A 22020-nucleotide genomic window follows, 5' to 3' on the forward strand; every position below is an offset into this window, starting at 1 on the left:
TGACTCACTGCAAACTTTATTTCTTGGAGTGAAATCACCAGTAACTAACATTATAGATGATGTCCTGCCATTCCCCAATACTAGTCTTCTGTGTTCATCAAGCCAGCTCCCCGATTCCCATCTCTGAGACTTTGCTCTTACTAATCTCCCTCCCCCCCCAACACACCGCCCACCCCCTTTGCCTATTTCCATCTCCCCATATTCGTCCGAGATCTGGTTCCTGCCTTCTACAGTGCCCCCCCTCCACTTTGTTTCATGAATCTCCTGTTGCACCCATTCCAGAACCACCCAGTCTACCATTTGGTTCTATACTATCTATATTACTCTCAAAATTTTCCATATACTTTCAATCTGGCTCCCCAGGCAGGCTATAAACTTCTCAGGGGCAGCCACTGGCCACGTATTCCTTCTACTTTTATATCCCCATAGCGCCTGGCCACACAATAGGGGGTGTCTGTCTGTCTCTCTCTAAATATATATGCATATATATATACATCTATATAAATATAAATATTTTGATTGGCTGATATTTACTTGCTAGGCAGTTGCCTGACTCTTCTGAAGAGTGATTTACAAGCAGAAAGGCCACCTTACTATTTACTCCCAGAGGAGTAAGTGGTTCCCTCCCTCCAAATTTTCCATAGCTGATTATTAATACACATCATCTATATTAATAGATGGGCCAAGGGCAATTTTTCAAATCCTCTCCCTAGATTCTCTCTGCAGCCTCTGAAGATCTATTTTGGAAACAGCCTTAGACACGAAGAATGAAAGCCTGTGTACGGGGGACAGGCCACAGCCTTGTGTCTCCGTGCCTGGCGAAGGCAGAGGCCACCCTGGGAGTGAAGCATCCAGTCAAACTGGGTTTGTGGGGTCTGAGGAGCTTCTGTGAATAAACACTGCTATTCCTGAGAGGGATACCTAAGGGGTGGACGGAGCCGCCCAGACAGGAGGCCACAGAGAAGCGATGGGAGAAGGGGGAGGAGACAGCCGGTAGGGTATGGATGGGAGCTTTGGTCAGGAGAAAGTTCTAGTTGTTCCTCAAACAGAAGCGGGGGAGTGGGAAAAATCTCTCCAGAGCTGATCAGAAGGGAGAAGGAATGAGCAGAGAAGTTCATGAAGGCGGGGGTGGGGCAAGAAAAGAAATACCAGCAATGTGAGATTTCCCATGATGTTAGAAGGGAACAGACAGGAATGATCCTCAGATCTTTTCCACTTAACTTTAAAAATCCCCTGTTAATGTTCGCCGCGTCCTGGATCTCTCTGACAATCTAGTGAATCTCATGGACCCTCTTCTCAGAATCATGTTTTTAAATGCAAAAAAATTAAATATATGCAATTACCCCCCAAAAATTATATTTAGTTATCACAATATTGTTTTAAGTCCCCAGTCCCCAGAATAAGAACCTCTGCTTTAGAAGGTCGCCGTGTCATTGCATTATGGGTGCTTGGCTCAGATGGGCGTCTCCCATAACCTGGCAGTTCATGACCAACAAAGTCAAGGACTGAGTCTTGAAGGAGGTGGGGAGCTCTCCATTTTCCCCATCTTGTCTTCCCCACCCTAGATACAGTATGAAAGAACTAACTCTTCCGCATCTGCCCTCCGGGGGCTTCCTTAAGGCTAGAAGGGCAGCTGCGTGTTGGGATTGCCAAGGGCTTCCTTGATAAGATTGGAGCCGTGCACCTCGGGGGAAGAGAGACTAGAGCGGGCCTAAGCAACAATACCCTGGAAAACAAGATTGGTTTATGAAAAGCAAGTGGTGGATTATCTGCCTACAGATAACCAAGAAGTGACTCTAGTCATCTTTCCATAATAGCAGCCTTTGGGTCAAGACAGGAGTTATTATTTTCCTCGTTTTATAGAGGCAGAGATGCGGTGAGTGATTTGCCAAGATCATATACCTTGTAAATGGTCCAAGACTAGGACCCAGATCTTTCTTAGACTGGAGTTCTTTTCACTAATAACAATAACTCACATTTCTACAGCACTTTCACCAAAATAATCTTATAAGTGGGCGCGCTACAGGTTGTTTTGTTTGGGGGGGGGGTAGGTGGTGTTGGATCAGTCCTACAATTTCATTGAGATATTGAACTCCCAGGTAAGGAAGGTCCCTCCACCGAAATCAATCAACACTTATTCTGGAATTTAGTCTTAGTTGCCAAGTATTATGAAAAATGATTCACGGTGAGGGAGTTCCTCCCACTCTTTGCCTGGATCACAAAGTCCGTGAACGCCAAAGGCAGAAGTAAAAACTAGACCTGATTAGATCACGTTGCCTCTGACTAGACTGGCCTCCTGCTGAGATTGACTGATGGAAGCAGCCTCTGAAGCCATCTCATATAAATATGTTCGGTTAAAATGTAAAAAACCTGGTACCTCTTGACTCTAACTCTAAACTTTCCAAAGTTGCAGGTGACCATAACCCTTTTTTATGTTGAATCCAATATATACATTCATATTTATACAATAATCTTGCTGCACAAGAAAAATCAGATCAAAAAAGAAAAAAGATGAGAGAGAAAATAAAATGCAAGCAAACAAAAGAGTGAAAAGGCTATGTCGTGATCCACACTCAGTTCCCATAGTCCTCTCCCTCAGCATAGATGGCTCTCTTCATCACAATATCATTGGAACTGGTGATCCTGATCCTAAACAAAATCGTGAAATTCTGATTCCTCTCCTACAGAGATCTTTCCACTGGTGACCAGTGACTGATTTCCCAGCCTCAACCCCTATGGCACCCTGCCTTCTCCAGGAAGGGCTGCCATGTAACTGCTCTCTCTCTTTTATAGATGTAAAACTGAGGCCAAGGGAGGTCAGTTGACTTGGCCAAGATTACATAAAGGATGCTAGACTGGGATCTAGAAGGGGCCTCAGTGGCCATGTAGTCGACCCCCTTATTTTACAGAATGGGAAACTGAGGCCCTTGGAAGTGACATGATTTGCTTAAGATCCAAAGGGTAGGAAATATCAGAGGCAGGATTTCACTACGGGCCCATTTGATAGACTCTCTGCTCCCTGTGTTTCAGGAGCTACTAAACTCATTCATGGTAAGTGGCTAAATTGACAACAGATTCATGTGTCTTCTGGTGGCATTTGCTTTATAACAAAAGATTCCTGGAGCTCAGATGCATTAACTCGAGGAAATGAGGAAAATTGAGGCGCTAAAGGAAATTTATTAGGATGATTCCTAGAGGCAAGGGTTTTTGTACCTCTGCCCCACTTGCCCAACACTTCTTAAACACAATGGTACTATCATAGGATCTGAGATTGAAAGCTGGGAGTGACCTCAGAGGCCATCTAACCTAACCTTTTCATTGTGCCAAGTACGAAATAGGATCAGAGCAGGGGGAAATGACTTGACCAGAATCACACACAATTATATACCAAATCAAATTTTTAGCTAATAATTTTAATTTATCTTAATTAGGCAGCCAGTATCAAATTTATTTTTTTTAATTTTTTTTATTTTATTATAGCTTTTTATTGACAAAACATATGCATGGGTAATTTTTCAACACTGACCCTTGCACAAACTTCTGTTCCAACTTTTCCCCTCCTTCCCCCACCCCCTCCCCTAGATGTCTTGGACTACATGTTAAATATGTTAAAATATATGTTAAATCCAATATATGTGTACATAGTCATACAGCTAGCCTGCTGCACAAGAAAAATCAGATCAAGAAGGGAAAGAAAACGAAATGTAGGCAAACAAGAGAAAGAGTGAAAATGCTACGTTGTGGTCCACACTCAGTCAGGATATCAGATTTCAAGCTGGAGAGAAACACAATGGGCATATAGTACAACCCCTTTATTTTATAGAGGGGAAACTGAGTCCCAGAGAGAGTCACAGATTTCTTGATTCTAAATCCAATACTTTTTTCACAGTACTAAAGCAATGTGGCTCAAAATGCTGGGTCCAGACTTTTCTCCTTCTTTCCACTTCTTTTGGCCCTAACTGTTGCTATATAAATTCCTCACCTCCTTCCTTTCCAATCTGATCTTCGGGTCAGGAGCACCTTGCCATATTTTCCCGCTGAAGCCCCAACACCCCATTCCAAACTGGGTCTGTAGGTGGTCTCCAGGGATGCATATGTGCTATCTTTGCCAGTAACAATTTGTATCTTTTCGAGACTAAGCTTGTAGCCCTGACAAATGGACTCAGCCAAGAATTCCATCTTTGTTTCAGACTTCTCAAAGAACATCTTGGAGAAAAGGAAGTGGAATTAACCCTGACCTTCGATGCCGTGGTTGAGGCAGATCTCGCTAATTACACCTGCCATGTGGAAAACAGAAATGGACGAAAACATGCGAGCATTCTATTGCGTAAAAAAGGTATGTATTTTTAGTGTCACATTTACCTATCTACCAAGTGACTGTTAAAGTCAAAAGAAATCAGAGCCTTGGCCCAGTTTTACATGTGAGTGCAGCCTGGAGGCCCGAACTATCTCGCTTCTGTCTCGGTATCCTTGGGGCCCAGAGGAAAACTTGGCACACAGTAGGTGCAGAGGATGTGTTTATCAATTGGTTTTGTTAGCCAAAGTCAAACTAATTCCCTGCTTGTGGAAATTGGTAAAAAGGCCTGTAGCCTGGTGCATTTAAACAAAAGAGAAATGAAATGGGTGAGATTCCGAGAATTAAATCGAACACCCTCTGAGGGTACAGTGAATAAAGTTGAATGTATACAACTGTCAATATCTGGACCATTATCAGATCCTAAATTTCTAAGGAATTGTACATCTGTAGAGAGGGCTTGGAGGAGCTCATTTGTGACAGGGTCAGAATCAGGGATGCTGGACAAATTGAAAAGGACAAACCCCTTCTCATCCCCCTTCGAAAGAAATGAGCACTCTTGAATCACCTATTCTGTTGTTGTTGTTGTTGTTGTTGTTCTTGTGAAATTATTTTTCAGTTGTATTCAACTCTCTATGGCCCCAATTGGGGTTTTCTGTATCTAACTTTCTATGGCCCCAATTGGGGTTTTCTGTATCTAACTTTCTATGGCCCCATTTGGGGTTTTCTTGGCGGAGATACTGGAGTGTTTTGCCATTTCCCTTTCCAGCTCATTTTATAGATGAGAAAAGTGAGGCAAACAAGGTAAAGTGACTTGTCCAGGGACACAGAACTAGTGAATGTCTAAGGCCGTGTATGAACTTGGGAAGATGAGTCTTCCTGACTCCAGGTCTGGTGCTCCATCCACTGCAGCACTTTCTAGCTGACCTAACTCCATAATTACAGAGGAGGAAAGTAAGATCTAAGGAGGGGAAGGGATTTTCCCATGATCACCCCGCTTGTCTGTATCAAAAGTGGGTTTTGAACCCAAGATTTTCAAACTCTAGCCAATTTATCACCCCTTTGAACACAATTAGTTAAGATGATAGAGCTTTCAATATAATGAAAAATTAGATTTCAGTATTGAGATCTCAATCTCAGATTGAAAAAAATGTATAATTCAGGTATTTATGTCCCCAAATACCCCCCCCAAAGCTCAGCTAATTAGGGGGAATGAGACAGAGATTTGACGTGGGTGGTGGATTTGATCAGATTGGCCCAATGACCAATGTTCAGTACGAGACGAGACCAGGCAGAACTCTGGGGCCATTCCGAGTGTCCTGGAATTCATTCCCCCTTCCTCTATGTTCTCTGTGTCCTAGATTTAATCTACAAGATCGAGCTGGCAGGAGGCCTGGGAGCAATCCTCCTTCTTCTTGTGCTGCTTACCGTCATCTATAAATGCTACAACATCGAGTTGCTGCTTTTCTACCGACAGAACTTTGGAAGCAACGAAGATGCAGATGGTAAGTGGCCACCAAAGGGCTGAATTCCGTTCCAGATACGCCAGTTGATCGGGAGGCCCAGGAAGGCCGTCTTTTGCGAGAAACAAACTGGAATGGATGCCATTTCCTGCAACATACATATCCAAGGATCGGTTGTATCAAAAACACATTTTAGTATATGTTTGCAGTGACTCATTCTGAAGCAAAGTCTTTCAAAGCCTCTATCTCTATTCTCCAAGGACCATGCGATCGATCAGTAAGTGTAGTGTAATGGAAAGAGCGCTTGTTTATAGGTCGTGGGACCATAGCTGACACTTACTGCACATGTGACTTTGGGCAAGCCTCAGTTTCTTCCTCTGTAAGATTATGGAATTAGATTGACAGCCTCTGAGCTTGCTCTACATCTGTGTGTAACCTTAGGCAAGTCAATTATCAAAGTTATCCCTCCATCTCCTCCTCTCTAAAATGAAGGGGTTGGGTTAGGGGCCCTCTGAGGTTCCTTTAGCTTGAGATGTAGGAGCGAAGTGTGACATTGGGCAAGTCTCTTTCCCTCTTTGAACCTCAGTTTCCCCCCTTGTCAGATGAAATTGAACTAGATTCCAAAGTCCCTTCCAGCTTGAAATCTAGACTGTGAAAAATTCAAGCATTTCTTAATCGTTTACTACGTGCCGGGTCGTGTGCTAGGTGCCGAGGATACAAAAAGGACCATATACTCTTTTCCAAGGAAGCCCAGAGCACAGGCATTCAGGATGTGGTCTCGAATTTTCATGCATTTCCCAGAAATGACCCAAGAAAAGCCTCTACTGCAGACTTCAATAAGACATTCAGCTGAGCTCTGCTCTTCTGACATTCGAGAATGACTGCCTTATTTTCCACTGAGCAAATTGCCTTGGCCCAAATCAATACGATTAAAAACTACTGACACATGGCCCCTTCTGCCTTCATTCCTCACCGGCCAACTATTTAGTGTCTCCCAAACAGGGTTCTGCAATTAGATTCTTAAATTCTCAAAGCTAGAAGGGATCTTAAACATCACCAGGCACCTTTTATTTATTTTTTTTTGATGGACAAGAAAGCACAGGTCAAGAGAGGGAGAAGGACTGGCCCAAAGTCACACGGCAGGGCCACAACTAGACCGTGTCTCCAAAATTCCAGGCCAGCGCTCTTTTTTTGCTTTATTTGATTTTATTTTTGAGATGGTGCCTCCCTATCTCCTCCAGGCTAGAATTACAAGGGCCATTCACTGCTTGATCCCTGTGCTGATTGAAATGGGAGTTTTGCTGACCTGTTCTGTTTCTGACCTGGACCAGTTTTCTCCTCCTTAGGCAGCTTCATGGCCCCCAGCTCCCAGGGGCTCATGGTGTCGGTGTCAGATTTAGAATGGACACCTGGTCTACATGCTCCCTATTGCGGCTCAGAAGGCCAGAGAGCAAGTGATCCACCAGCCTGTGCCTCCCTGGAAGGGATTGCAGACGTGTGCTACCACACCCAGCCAGTGTTCTTTCCACAACACTCCTTGGCTTAAAATTCTTGAAGCACGCTAACACTCAGACCAGGTCACTCCGTCAACAAGAAGGTCCCTGTTCTCTAGTGCCTCCTCGTCGGGCCCGTTATAAGAGCAGCAAATAGCCAGTGCTGGGAGAAACCTTTAGGAGATATAGACAAGTCCAGAGATTTACTTTTCAATAGAAAAAAATTCAGCCAGAAAAAAAAAAAAAGATGGGGCTGAGGGATCTCTTGGTTTTCTCAAGGTAGGAGGTATGGGGAAGGGTGAATAGTAGGATCAGAGATTTGGAGCTGCAAAGAATCCTGGGACATTAGAGGTCATCCAGTCCAAACCCCTCATTTTCCATTTGAAGAGGGGTTGGCTCTTTAATAATCTGACCTCAAAGAAGCCCTGATGCATGAAGGACAGTCAGAGTGCTGGGGGCAACCCTGAATTTCTGAGGTTTCTTTCATGGAAAGGGAAAGGCGTGTGACTTGTTTGCATCAATAATTCCACAACCTCACCCATTTGGAAAGCACGCATTTACTAGGCAGACTAAAGGTAATACTTTATACTAGGATATATGTCCTAAGTATGAAAAGACAGTCAAGTGCACACTCACTCATCATGTATTTCTAGCTGCCACCTTTCAAAATCCTGGCCTGGGAACAGCCTCTCTAATTTGATGAAATAAAATTACGTGGCACGGTTGAGTCGGGGGATCCGAGTTCAAATTTTCCCTCTGAGGCTGCTATTTGTGTAGTTGATTTCATCTTCCTGAACCTCAGTTTCCTCACCCGTAAGATCAGGGGTCTGGGATAACTGGCCTCTAGCCTTTCTTCCAGCTCAACACCTTTCATCTTAGGATACTACGTGTCTTCATTTTCTTGGGCCTCCGCTTCCTCATCTTTCAAATGAAGTTAGCCTACAATCCCAAACCACTTTACCTGCCTCGGCTCTTGTCTCCTCATCCGTAATGTGTAAGTTTTGGCTCTACCGGGAGAAAGATCCATCCTCTTATGTGTCACTTTGAGTAAGTCATCTCACCTTCGGGATCTCTGCGATGAATAAAAAGGAGGAATCGGTCTCACAGGCCACTAAGGTACCTCCCGGATGTGGATGGAGGATCCTTCAGACAAGTCACTTGACCTCCCTGGACCTCAGTTTCCCCCTCTGTAAAATAAGATGAAGCAGATAGCCTCCGAGGTCCTTCTCAGGTCTAGGTTTAGGACCAATTGAACTTTGGTGCAGAAGAAGAAGCCACTGGTCTCAAAGACCAAGTGTCCAGAAAGGAAGCTTCTCCCCGCCTCAATTAGGTCAGATCAGCAGTGCAGTAGAGGAGGTGCTCAGTGCTTACTGCTGGGCCACCCAGCAGGCAGACAGACGCTTCTCCACACCCTCTTTGCCCCATCGGAAGCTGCCCTGTTCAACATCCATTTGCAACGGCGTACCCTATCACCAAGTCCTGGAGTGACCAAAGGCTCGTCAGAGATCATCTCATCCAACCCTCTCACTTTTCAGAGGGGGAAACTGAGGCCTTGGGAAGTCAAGCGATTTGCCTAAAGTTACTCAAGTATTAAGCATTAGAGGCTAGATTTGATTCCAGGTCCTTTTTCTCCAGAGCTAGCTCTTTCATTGTATCTGGTCTCTCACTAGCTACCTTGAGCAAGTGACTCACCCCTTACCTGGCCCTCAGTTTCCTCATCCATAGAATGGAAGAGTTGGATTAATGAGTTTTTTGGGCTTCTTCCAGCTCCAGAGCCATTAGGCTATAATTCTAGAAGCCTGATAAAATATTCTGCCCTGGATTATTCAGTGATTTTAGGAGAGCAGCGCTAGCTGGAGAGCAGAGTATCACTGTGACCAGGAAGGGGAGACGGCCGCCTCCCAATCTGGATAAAAGTGGCAACAGATGGTACAAGTTTGTTTAATGTAGAGAGGCAGTTCAGGGTGCTAAACATGGAGAGGCAGTTCAGGGTGCTAAACATGGAGAGGCAGTTCAGGTTGTTAAACATGGAGAGGCAGTTCAGGTTGTTAAACATGGAGAGGCAATTCAGGTTGTTAAACGTGGAGAGGCAGTTCGGGTTGTTAAATGTGGAAAGGCAGTTCAGGTTGTTAAACATGGAGAGGCAATTCAGGTTGTTAAATGTGGAGAGGCAGTTCGGGTTGTTAAATGTGGAAAGGCAGTTCAGATTGTTAAACATGGAGAGGCAATTCAGGTTGTTAAATGTGGAGAGGCAGTTCAGATTGTTTGTTAAATGTGGAGAGCCAATACAGGTTGTTTGTTAAATATGGAGAGGCAGTTCAGGTTGTTAAACGTGGAGAGGCAGTTCGGGTTGTTAAACGTGGAGAGATAGTTCAGGTTTTTAAATGCGGAGAGGCAGTTCAGGTTGTTAAACATGGAGAGGCAGTTCATAAAGACCAGTAAATTAAGATCAAGTGCCTATTCAGTGAGACTGGGGAATGAGACAATCGGTTTCTTACTTGGAAGCTTAGCATGGTGTCTGATACTTAACAATTACCACCATACTAAGAATAAGACTAACAGCTCGTATTGATATAGTTCTTTAAGATTTGCAAAGGACTTTACAAATATCACTTGGTTAATAAACGTCTCTACTTCATCGGGGTTTTTGATTGATCCTGGGCCAGAGAAACAGTGAGAAGCAAGGGAAAATTGAAAGAACACTGAGCTGAGAATTAGGAATTACGTGGGATACTGCCTCAGTGGGGAACTTGGGCAAGTTCACTCTGAGTTTTCTCATGTATAAAACGGGATGATAATAATACCCATAGTGCTTCCCTGCCAGGGTCGCTCTAAGGACCAAATAGGATCGTGTATTGTAAAGCGCTGATTTAGCCCAATGATCTAACATTACTTCTTGTCTTTAAGATGAAGGTGATTGGGGACAAATGCTCAAGGAAAACCAGGAATCTGGGAGAATGGGGGGCAAGGCTCTGGCTCCAGTGTCGCAGCTGCCAAAAGAGGCCATTGGACTAACTTGTTAGCACCTGTCCATTTGTATGAGGGAGGGGGTGGCCACTCTTCTCTCCTTCCCTCCCAGCTTAAGGATCCTGTTACAACTGTACCATAAGCAGAGCAAGACACCAAACCTCGATTTCATTGGATAGAGGCCCAGAGACCCAATTATTCTCTGTCCTCTGATTGGTGGACAATAGGGAGTAGCTAGTCCAGGAGACTAACACCAACCTGAAAATAGTTGTTGGAAAAGCCCCAGGTGACACAAGGGAGTCTGTAGCAAAGGTCTCTGTCTCTCCCTCCCTTAAGCCTTGGTGGCCCCACCCCCAACTGAGGAGAAAGAGTGTTAGAAGAAGTGTTAGCTTGGGGCTTCTCTTCTTGTCATTCATAGCCAGTCTGTCAACAAGCATTTTTAAGTACCTACTATGTGACCTTGCCCTGTGCTAAATTTTAAAAAAATTTAAAAAGACAAAAGACAGCCCCATTTCTCAGAGAGCTCCCAGCATGCAAGCAAGCAAGCCTCATAAAAACTCTTGTAATAGACAGGATAAATTAGAAATGTTCAGCAGACAAAAGGCATTAGCATTAAGAAGTCCCAGGAAGGGCTTTCTGTAAAAAGTAGGAATTTAACTGAGACTTCAGGGAAGCCAGAAGTGAGAGTACTCTGGGCATATGGGATGGCCAGAGGAAGGCACAAACTCGAGAGATGGGGTGTTGTGTGCTAGAAACCCCAAGGAGAACATGGGAGGTACGAGAAGACTCACCAGGTAGGAAGGGGCCAAATTATGAAGGACTTAAAAGCCAGAGGATTTTGTATCTGATCCCATCGGAGGTGGAGCACACGAATGAGATGGTTAGATCTGTGTTCAGAAAGAGCATTTTGACATCTGAACCGAGGAGAAACTGAGGCAAGTTATTGCAGTGGTCCAGGTATGAGATGATAAATATCTATACCAGAATGTCAGCAGTATCAGAGAAGCGAAGGCGGCATCCACGTAAGGCATTACATAGAAACAAACAGGATTTGACAGCTGGTTGGGCATAGGTGGGAAGAAAGAGCAAACATGGATTCCCTTAGGTTGTATATATGAGCAACTGAAAAAATGGTAAACCCTTGGCAACAATAGAGAATTCAGGAAGAGGTGAGGGTTGAGGTGGAGGGAGGAAGTGAATGAGTTCATTTTGGGACATGTTGACTTTAAGATATCTACAGGAAATCCAGTTTGAGATGGGAGAATGAAGCTAAGGATGGAGGCTGTGGCTTAATAAATGGCTCTGGGAATCATGGGGCATGGAGATAATAGGATCTATGGGAGCTGTTGAGATCATTACCAGGGACAAGAGAAGAGGGCTCAGGACTGTCTTGGGGGATGCTCGCTATAATTGGGCACAATCTAGATGAAGAGCCAGCACAAGAGAAGAAACCATCAGATGAGGTAGGAGTATGGAGAGAATAACATCACAAAAGCCTAGAGGGAGTAGGTATCAAGGAGAAGAGGGGGTGATCTGCAGAGTCAAAGGCTATGAAGAGATCAAGAAAGAGGAGGATTGAGAAAAAGCTATTGGATCTGGTGGCTAAGGGATCACTAGTAAGTTTGGAGAGGGAAGTTTCCGAGAAATTAGGAGATTGAAAACCCGACTGTAGAGACTTAACAGACTGAGAGGCAAGGAAACGAAGGCACAGATTGTAGAAGGCCTTCTCAAGGATTTAGCCAGAAAAAGGAAGAAAAAATAAAGGATTTTTTTTGGAGGGGGCAATAGGCAATAGCTAGACCTGAAAACTAGAGGACCCCTCTCTGATAGATCCTCCAGACAGCTGCCAATAATCTGACCTTGCCACTCATCAGATCCAAAATCTTTGCTAAATCCCATTGCTTCTAGGCTAAAATTCAAACTCAGCCTGAAGGCCCTTCACAATATGGCTCCAATCTACCTTTCCAGGGCCTCCAGTTCCTTCCTAGGGTCACGCAGTAAGTGTCTGAGTCCTGATGGGAATCCAGGTATTCTTGATTCCTAGTTCAACGCTCTATCCTGTACTAAGTGGGATCTTTAAGATTCGAAGTTGCAGAGCGGGGCCCGCCCAAGCTTTGGTAGTGGCCATTTCTTCATCAGAAAATTCCTATTCCAGTGAAATCACGTGGCCAGACCTAAGGGAGGAAATAAAGCTGGAAAATATTGGTCGGATCCAGATTGTGGAGGGCCATACCAGTCAGGATGTTTGAATTTCATTCTAGAAGCAAGTTTTCGATCCAGAGAGTGACATAGTTGGATTTGCTCTTTCGAAATAACCATCTGGCAGCTGTGTGGAAGAGATGTTGGAGAGGAGAAAGATTGAGGCCAGAGGGGTCAATTAGGAGGCTATTCCAGTGGTCTGAGCGAATGGCGACGGGGGCCACGTGGCGACCGTGGGAAGGGGAGAAGAAGGGATGACTGCACGGGATGTAGGTGAGACAGATTCGGAGACTGATTAGCTCTGAGGATGGGGAATATAGTCAAGGACTGACTCCAAGCTTATGAATTTGGATGCCTTGGAGGAGAGTGGAACACTCCACAGAAAGGAAAAAAAAGAATGACTGGGGAGGAGGGGCGGTTTGAAAGAGTTTAGTCCAGAGTCCTCTTGCACAAAAGCTCATTAACTTAGCCTGGCAACACGGCTGCTTTAAATTACCATTTGGTTTTAAAACAATTTTCTCGACCTTCATGTTAACCTTCTTTGCTATATCCATCCTGCTTCTCTTTGAGAGCAACAGCTGCAGCTATTGAAGCCATGTTCTTGGCTGCTGCCATGGGTTGGAAGTGTCCTTTTTATCTCTGGCATCTGTGCCACTGATAGGTTAGAGGCTGGCATCCTCTAGGCTAGGTCAGCTGACCTGGCCGCTTTCCTCCTCGCTCTTGCCTCTACGATCCCAGTCACCTTTTGTTCAACTCCCAAAGAGTTAACTAAAATATAAGTTAGACAGCCTCGAGACCGGGACCCAGCTCCAGAAGGTACAAAGCAGCCTCCACCTCAGTTGGGTGCTACTAGTGAGCGAACTCTAGGCTGAAGCGAATAGGGATCCCAGAATGCCATGCTCTGTCATGAGTTGATGTTTTTACTCTACGGACTTAGAGATATAGAGATTAAAGAGACCTCAGTGGCCATTAGTCCGGTCCCTCATCTTACTGATGAGACAGCTGAGACTAAGAGAAGTGAATTGCCTGTAGAAAAGCCCTGGCAGCACAGTGGGTGATAAAATACGCGGCCTTAAATCAGGACAACCCAAGTTCAAATCTGGCCTCAGACACTTGTTCCTTGTTGGATCATGAACAAAAAGCTTAACCTCTGTCTTCCTCAGTTTCCTCATCTGTAAAACAGAAATAATAATAGCACCTACCTCGTAAAGTTGCTAGGGGGATCCGATGAGATAATTCTTGTAAAGTCCTGGCACATAGCAGGCATTTTATAAATGTTTCCTTCCTTCCCTGGGAAGCTATCGTGCCAGCCTGTGGTCAGTGGCAAGGACAAGAATCTAGAAATTCAAACAAATAGCCACACTCAGTGTAGTCAGGAGTCCAGCAGGTCTTCTGAGACTTAAACTGCTAATAGCGATCAGAGCTCTGAAAAGCCAGTAAATTAGAGATAATCAGGCAACGAGCATTAATACAAAGAAAAAAGCTCGCTCGCCGTTATGGGGGAAACTATGTATAGTTATAAAAACTTACCCAAAAATATTTCGGTAATTGGGGTGGGGTCAGTAGTAACTAGAAGAGGTGAGGAAGGAGTACTTTGGGGATGGAGGGACAGCCAATGGAGAGATATAGAGATGGGAGCTAGATGGTCATGTATGAAGGATCTCACAAGACTGGATCACAGAGTACACAGAAAGGAGTAATGTCAAAAAAGGAAGCAGCAAGCAGCTGAAAACTGGCTCTGATGTCAGAAGTCATTCAGTTGTGTCACTCACATCCAACTCTTCATGACCCCATTTGGGGTTTTCTTGACAGAGATACTAGAATGGTTTGCCATTTCCTTCTCCAGCTCATTTTACAGATGAGGAGACTGAGGCAAAAAAGGGTGAAATGACTTGTCCGGGGTCACATAGCTACTAAGTGTTCGAGGCCAGATTAGAATTCAGAAAGATGGGCCATAATCTTGGAGTCTCATCAGAAAAAATGAGAACATCAGATGACTTCTCAGCTCCTTTTTGGCTATAAATCTCCAAATCTGCAAAGAGAGGTTGGAGAGAAGTTACAAATGACTTTGCATGCTCAACAGAGGAATTTCTGTTAGCTCCTAGAGAACCATCAGATTTTGCTGATCAAGGGAGCGAGATGGTCAGAACTGCACTTTTAAGAAAAATGACTTTGTAAATGGTGTGGAAGATGGATCGCCAAGAGAAGAAACTAGATAGCAGAAGACCAATTAGAAGGTTATTGCAATCGTCCAAGCAAGAAGTGATGAGGGTTTGAACTAGAGTGATCACCATGTGGATAGAGAGCAGAGAAGGGGATAGATGTGTATATGTGAGATGTGTGTGTGTGTGTGTGTGTGTGTGTGTGTGTGTGTGTATGATTAAGCAGGCATCAAAAGTCAAGCCAAGGAAAGGTATAAAGAATAAAAGATGAGAGATTATAAGGGAGGAGCAACAACAAGCATGGCTACCACGGGAAAGTCTGACGTGGGTGCCGGGACCCAGTTTTCCCTGGGAGGTATGCATTATCTCTGGGCTCCTAGGTGTGCTGTGATAGGCAAAGGGAGAATTGAAGACCTATCTCACCCTCTCTCCTAGACTGGGGCTGTATCAAGTCTTAGGAAGTCCAGTCTCTTCTCACGTGAATTTTGTTCAAGGATCTCAGAAAGCCCCTTTAAGCAGGATGTCCTTCTCTTATGTAACCAAAGAATCTCCAAAATGTGCATTCTCCAGGGAATCGGGTAATTCCAACAAGGTATCTAGTAATCTTTCCCAAACAGAAGATAGATACGATGAACAGTACTGACTACTGCCCAATTCCAGGCGCCATCTTGGCATGGCAAACCAGGTGATCATTCCTTCATGTCCTTTCTGCAAGGCAGAGATGGGGATACAGACTAGCCCGGTAAGGGAGTTTGAACGCTGTCATCCGACTTCCACGATCTCTGCATGACTAGGGGTAGGGATATCTAGGGGGAAGCTACCTTTGAGTATACTTACATGACCATCATTCCTATTACACTTTCAGTAGGAGGAAGGAAATCAACCGCATCATTCCCATATGGGAAGAAGAACTTCATTCTCCAAGTTATCTTTTGGTTGGGCTTCAACAGTATTCTCAATGTATATTTCTCTCTTTTTAACGAAAAATAAAAATGCATTTTTGGGAAACAGGTCCAGGAACATCATCCTTTTTAATTTACAGATCCTTTAAGCTTCAGAAGTATTATGGTTTTATATCATTCTGCCATCATTACTTTAATTGCTTGATTTCCCCCCTCATTTTCTATAGAGAAATAAAACTTGCAAATACTGCTCACAGTTTTCCAGTGTGGCCCTTGTAAATCCTATGCCATGATTAGCTGTGGCTTCATTAAATGTTTCATTTCCCAAAAAGAATACAAGTCCATTTTCTCTTTGATCATGTTGGCTCCGAGCCTCTCCCACAAAGGGGAGAAAATGTATGATGTAAAACACAGTAATTCCCCAACTACATGTGAAGAGGAAAAACCCCAAGTGGTAATACTGCCAGAGGGCACGTTTTAAAACAAAGCCTTCTTTTGGAAACTCTGGTCTAAATCACTGCCTATGAGATGATGAATAGTAAGGAGAAAAGCACTGTGGACCTACAGCTCAGCTTAGAATCATGGGACTCTAGAGATAGAAGAGGAAGGAACTCCTGAGACTATCTTAACTAACTGCCTCACTTTAAAAAGGAGAAAACTCAGACCCTGAGAGATCATAGGTTCCTAGATCTGGAGTGGGAAGAGATCTCAGAGGCCATCTAATCCAATCCTCTCACTTTAGAGGGGGACATAGCTTCCCCAAAGTCACCCATAGGCTCATAGATCTAACTCCAGAAAGGATCTCCTTATTTTAGAGGACTCACAAATAAAGAAACCAAAGGCTAGGGAGAGGAAGTAACTTATGGAGCATCACACAGTAGGTAGCAGAGGTGGGATTCGAACCTAATTCTTTCAGAGTCTGATCCTAGTGTTTCTCTTCATGATTTGGCACTGAGCTATCAGCTGTTGCTATTTAGCCCCCATAGCCATGACTCAAGGCTTGCCATTCTTCTCCTGGGCTAGAGTTCATTCTGTGCTCTGGATCCCTGCTTCATAACTGTGTTTAAGACCCCACGTGGGGTCTCATACCTGAATGTGGGGGGTCGCAAAATTAGGATTTGTTATCTGTAAATACCTACATACCCAGAATCGCATACAAATTTCTTGGATACAAGGCGGTCACGAATGGAAAAATTGTAAGAAACCCTGTCTAGAAGATGATGAAGCTGTTACATGATCCTTGATTTTGACCTTTTTTGTTCTTTCTTCTTCACAGAGGTCCATTTCGGGGCAGCCCCATTTATGGCCTTAAATGGGATGCGTGGGCCAGGCTCTTCTTTAGACATATGACATGTTCTTTGATTATTCCTATTATGTAAAACAACCACAGAGAATCATGTTGATTCTGATCTCTGGCTGGTTATATCTTTTTTGGTCCTTTCACAAACACCCAGCTGTGAATACTTCTAAGTCTCTTGTTGTTTATTCTTTTTCAGACAACAAGGAGTATGACGCCTACCTCTCTTATACGAAAGTTGATCCTGACGCTTTAGATTGTGATAACAACGAAGAAGAACAATTTGCTCTTGAAATACTACCAGACGTCCTGGAAAAACATTATGGTTATAAACTGTTCATCCCAGATAGAGACCTGATTCCCAGTGGAAGTAAGTACTTTTGGAATTCCAGACACCAGCCATTCCATTTCTCGGTAGATGTCCTGTGTGTTATATAATAGAGTTGATTAATTACAAATCCCTTCTTTGGTAAGACTGTTCACAAAATGCAAATACCCTTCTTTCATTTTTTACACATCCAAGAGAATGAGTGAGTTGTAGCAGGCAAAAGCCACCAGAACTCCTGAAAGTCATAATGAAAGCTAGACTTGCAAATGTTCTGATTCTTCCACTGACTAGTTCTGTGACTGTGGACAAGATCCTTTAACTGAACCTCAGTTTCCTCATCTGAAAAATGAGGATGGTAGTCTTGATAACCTACCCATTCTAGTTCTAAATCCATGATCTTATGTTTGTGACCTGCACAAGTCCCTTCCCCTTGCCAGACCTCAGTTTCCTCCTTTGTAAATTAAAAGAGTTGAACTAGATGGTCTCTGAGGTCCTTCCAAGTTTTAGCTGACCTAATGTGTACCCCTGGATAAATCACTTAATCTCTCTCTGTCTGTTTCCTCATGTGACAAAATGAATTGATGGGACGAGATTGGTCTCTAAAATCCCTTCCTGCTCTAGATCTTTGACCCTATGTCTCTCAGCAAGCCATTTACCTACTTTCTACGCCTCAGTTTCTTCATCTGGAAAATGAGAGTATTGGATTAAATAACTGCTTAGCATCCCAACATTATTAGCTCTATGATCCTAGAAGATGCTGTTTTACTGGCAAAAGCAATAGGCAGGCAACTGACTCAGAGTCTTTCCTCTATTTGTCATTTAGACAGTTCCTTTTCAGCAGAGGTTTTATAAGATCCACTTTCCTCCTCGGCTTCCATGTCTTGACCTTTGTGAGATGCTAAGTGCTTCTTGAATTCATGTTGGGAGTGTGGTTTACAAATGGTAGCTGAGCCTTCACTGGGCTATTTATTAATTTGTTCTTCTGTTCTGGGAAAAGAATGCTGGTTTTCCAAGATGGAGATCAGCTTATCATCCTAATGAGAGAAACCTTTTCCAATATGTAAAATCCTCTTCTATTAAAGACTTCTTTAAAGTCTTAGAAGATATCCTTTCTCTTATATTTATGTAGACACTTCCAATTACTATAAATGACTTCGAATGGATGGTTTTAGGCTCTCCAGAATTCTTTCTGGATTTCTGGAATTAGACATGGAATATGGCAAGTAAAGCTTTTGGAGAGAGGGGGTTCACTCTTTCCAAAGTGGGCTGGTGAAAGGTGCTGGACCCTGTGTGTTTGAAACTATAGTATATACTATAACATATTTAACATGTATACGACTACTTGCCATCTAGGGGAGGGGGTGGAGGGAGGGAAGGGGAAAATCAGAACAGAAGAGAGTGCAAGGGATAATGTTGTAAAAAATTACCCAGGCATGGGGTCTGTCAACAAAAAGTTATAATTTTAAAAAAGAAACTATAGTATATATTGGAAATATGCTTCCAGTACACAATCCATCCTTGCTCATTATAATAATGTTCACTGAAGGATGTGGTACAGTGGAAAGAGAACTGGCTCTGGAGTCTGAAGACTTGAGTTTGTATCCTTAGTCCCTTCACCTCTCTAAGCCTGTTTCCTATTCTATAAAATGATAGTGTGGATCTTGTTGACTTCAGACCAGGTCTTCCTTCCAGGTCTAGATCTAAAGTCTTGTGTTTGACACTTGGCAAGTTGCTTTACAGGTACTGAGCTACAGCAGTACCTCAGTTTCCCCCTCTATAAAATGAAAGGCCTGGACTATATAGTCTCTAAGTCCCCTTTAGCTCCAAATTTATTCCTACACCAGAAAAAAAGAGCCATATGAAAAGCTGAAGATCTGATTTAGCACCAAAGGGCCCAAACCTTCCCTCTATAGCCCAATTCAGATTTAACACAGAGATTCACACACAATAACACAAAGATTAACACAAAGTCAAATGAGAAGTTGGACTGGAATCTTTAAAGCCTCAAGCTGAATCTAAAAAGTAAAGGTAGATGAAAGTGGAAGTCATGATCTCTGATAAGATAATAGTAAAAAATAAACAAGCAATCAAAAATCCAACATAGTTAAGAGAGAAGTAAGAAGCAAAGAAAATACATTATATATAAATAATGGAAGGTTATCAATAAGAAATACATATGCACCAAATAGTGTTTCATCTTAGAACTTAAAAGAAATGGTAATAGGAATAAATAGTAAAACAATAATTCATAAATTTCATGTGCCCTTTCTGAGACCTTGTTAAGTCTAATAAAGTTTTCTAAAAAGTTAAAGACCTGAAAAGGAATTTAGAAAAAAATAGAATTCTTATGATTTCTAAAAAGGAATAATAAAAAGTATAAATATACTTATAAATATAAATTTTTTCATCTTGGCATGGGACTTTTACAAAAGCTAGTCAATTCTGTATATTAAAAAAAAAACTAAGACCAAAAAGTAGTTATATTACACCTATACTTTCCAAGCTTGAGTGCAATAAAAATTGAAATCTATGTAAGAAATTTAAAGACAGGATTAGATATAGAGCTAAAATAATATAATCCTAAAAATGACTTTAAGTCAAAGAACAAATCGTAGAAACAAAAAACAATGAATCAAAAACAAATAGCAATGTGATGACATACAAATCAAACCTTTAAGGATACAGTCAAAGCAGTCCTTAGGGAAAATGTCTCTAAGCAACTTCATCTCAACACCTTCAACCATATAAAGAAATAGAAGTTCAAGGAATTGAGACTGCAATTAAAAATATCTAGAAAGTCACCACATTTAAAACTTCCAAAGAAACAAAAAAATTCAGAAAATCAGAAATGAAATAGGAAAAAAAGTTAGTCAAACTAAGAGCTAGAGTTTTTCTTTGAAAATACTAATAAAAAAAGACAAACTATTAACTAATATAAACAAAAAGAGGAAAACCAAATTCCCCAAACCAAAAAATGAAGAGAATTCATAACAGATGAAGACTAAATTGTTATAAATCTTATATTCAAATACATTTCAGCAAAAGTAAAAACTTAAAAGAAAATAATGGATATTTACAAAAATAAAATAACAGAACAAGAACTAGTCAATTTAAACAATCCAATCACAGAAACAGTAATTAAGCAAGCCGTAAATTAACTCCCAAAATGGGGAGGGAGAAATCACCCAGATGAACCTACAAGTACATTCTATCAAACGTTCAAGAATAATTAAATTCTTAATATATAAATTGGTTTTTAAAATGGAATGCATCTCACCAAATCCCTCTCTATAAGAAAAATACAATCCTGATGACCAAGTTGGGAGAAATAAAACCATAAAAGTTTCATTAAATATTTTTGCTGTAAAAATTCTTAATAAAACATTATCAAAGAGACTCTAGCAATAAGTTTTTAAAATTATCTAATATGACCAGATCATATCTAAATCACTAATGCAGGGATGGTTCAATAGTAAGAAAAGCTGTAAATATAATGGCTCATGAGGACCAACATGGTATAGTGGATAGAGTGCTAGCCTTGGAATCAGAAAGATTCAAGATCCAATCTTGCCTCTGATATATATTGGCTGTGGAACCCTAAGTAAATCAATCATAGAGGAGTTGTTGATTCGAACTCGTAAAAGGAGATTCCTTCATGGAATTCTTGCTCCAACGAAATCCTAGGCCTGTACCAAAAAGTAAAATAATATAATATATGCATGCATATTAATAATGAAAATAATCAAGAACCATATGGTTATATTAATGGAAATAGAAAAAGCCTTTGGGAAAGTATGGCATTCGTATATGTCAGAAACACTAAAAAGGATTAGGATAAATGGGCCTTTCCATAATATGATTTAAAAAAAAAAAACAACAGTAGGAGCAGCAAGGTGGTGTAGTAGTTAGAGCACCAGCCCTGAAGTCAGGAGGACCTAAGTTCAAATGTGGCCTCAGACACTTAATACCTCCTAGCTATGTGACCCAGAGCAAGTCTCTTAATCCCAATTGCCTCAGAGGGGAAAAACAGTAGCTAACTAAAACCAAGACCTAACATTATTTGTGCTAGAGAAATACTAATCCTCTTTCCAAAAAACAGGGATAGAGAGAGCAAAGATGTCCATTGTCACTAGTGTCATTTGATAGTTCTGAATTATCTATTTGCAGATGAGATAATGGTTTGCTTAGAAAATCAATTAAAAATTAAAATTTAAAAGTCCATTAAAAATGAAACTATTAACTTCAGTAAAGTAACAGGATACAACATAAACCCAAAATTCTGTTCCTCAGAAAACCCAGCTAGAGGAGGGTTTTTTTTTAAATCCATTAAACATCACATAAAAAAGCACATAAAATATCTAGCAGTCAGCTTACCAAGACAAAACTCATGAATACAACTACAAAATTCTCCTTAGAAATAAAGGAAGACAAATAATTTTAAGGAATTCATTGTTCATAGTTGGGGCACCTAAATTCAATTACAGATTTGGTCACATATCAATCAAGTTTTCTAGGGGTTCATTTATAGAATTAGAACAAATAACAGAAAAAAATTCATGAGTTAGACTCAATGGCTTCTGCTTTCCATTCCAGCTAAAGAGCTACAATTCCATGAACTGTTAAACTTGTCCCAACAGCTGCAAGTGTGAAACACAAAAGTTTATTTAATCACTTACATATATGAATAAAAGTCCTAGAAAGGACCTAGCATTGCTAGGTCTCAAAATATATTATAAAGCAGTAATTACCAAAAACTATCTGGCGCTATTTTAAAAATAAAGCAGTTGATCAGTGGAACAGATTTGTCAGGCAAATCCCAAAAGCAATCCAACAGAGTTATCTAGTATTCAGTAAACTTAAGGACACCAACTATCACACTAAGAACTCCCTGCTTCCCATAAACTACTCAGAAAAC

At 41.9% G+C, this 22020-nt stretch overlaps 1 protein-coding gene across 1 annotated transcript in view; it reads left to right on the forward strand.

Annotated features, from left to right (window-relative positions):
• Positions 1 to 22020, forward strand: part of IL1RAPL2 (interleukin 1 receptor accessory protein like 2) — an 878604-nt gene that overhangs the window by 842126 nt on the left and 14458 nt on the right. Inside the window, exons 7-9 of the mRNA XM_051968000.1 lie at positions 4191 to 4336; positions 5656 to 5799; positions 16977 to 17147. Of these exons, the coding sequence (XP_051823960.1) occupies positions 4191 to 4336; positions 5656 to 5799; positions 16977 to 17147 (461 nt within the window). The remainder of the gene's footprint in view (positions 1 to 4190; positions 4337 to 5655; positions 5800 to 16976; positions 17148 to 22020) is intronic.

Source organism: Antechinus flavipes, chromosome X, assembly GCF_016432865.1.
Source record: "Antechinus flavipes isolate AdamAnt ecotype Samford, QLD, Australia chromosome X, AdamAnt_v2, whole genome shotgun sequence".
Classification (NCBI taxonomy): domain Eukaryota; kingdom Metazoa; phylum Chordata; class Mammalia; order Dasyuromorphia; family Dasyuridae; genus Antechinus; species Antechinus flavipes.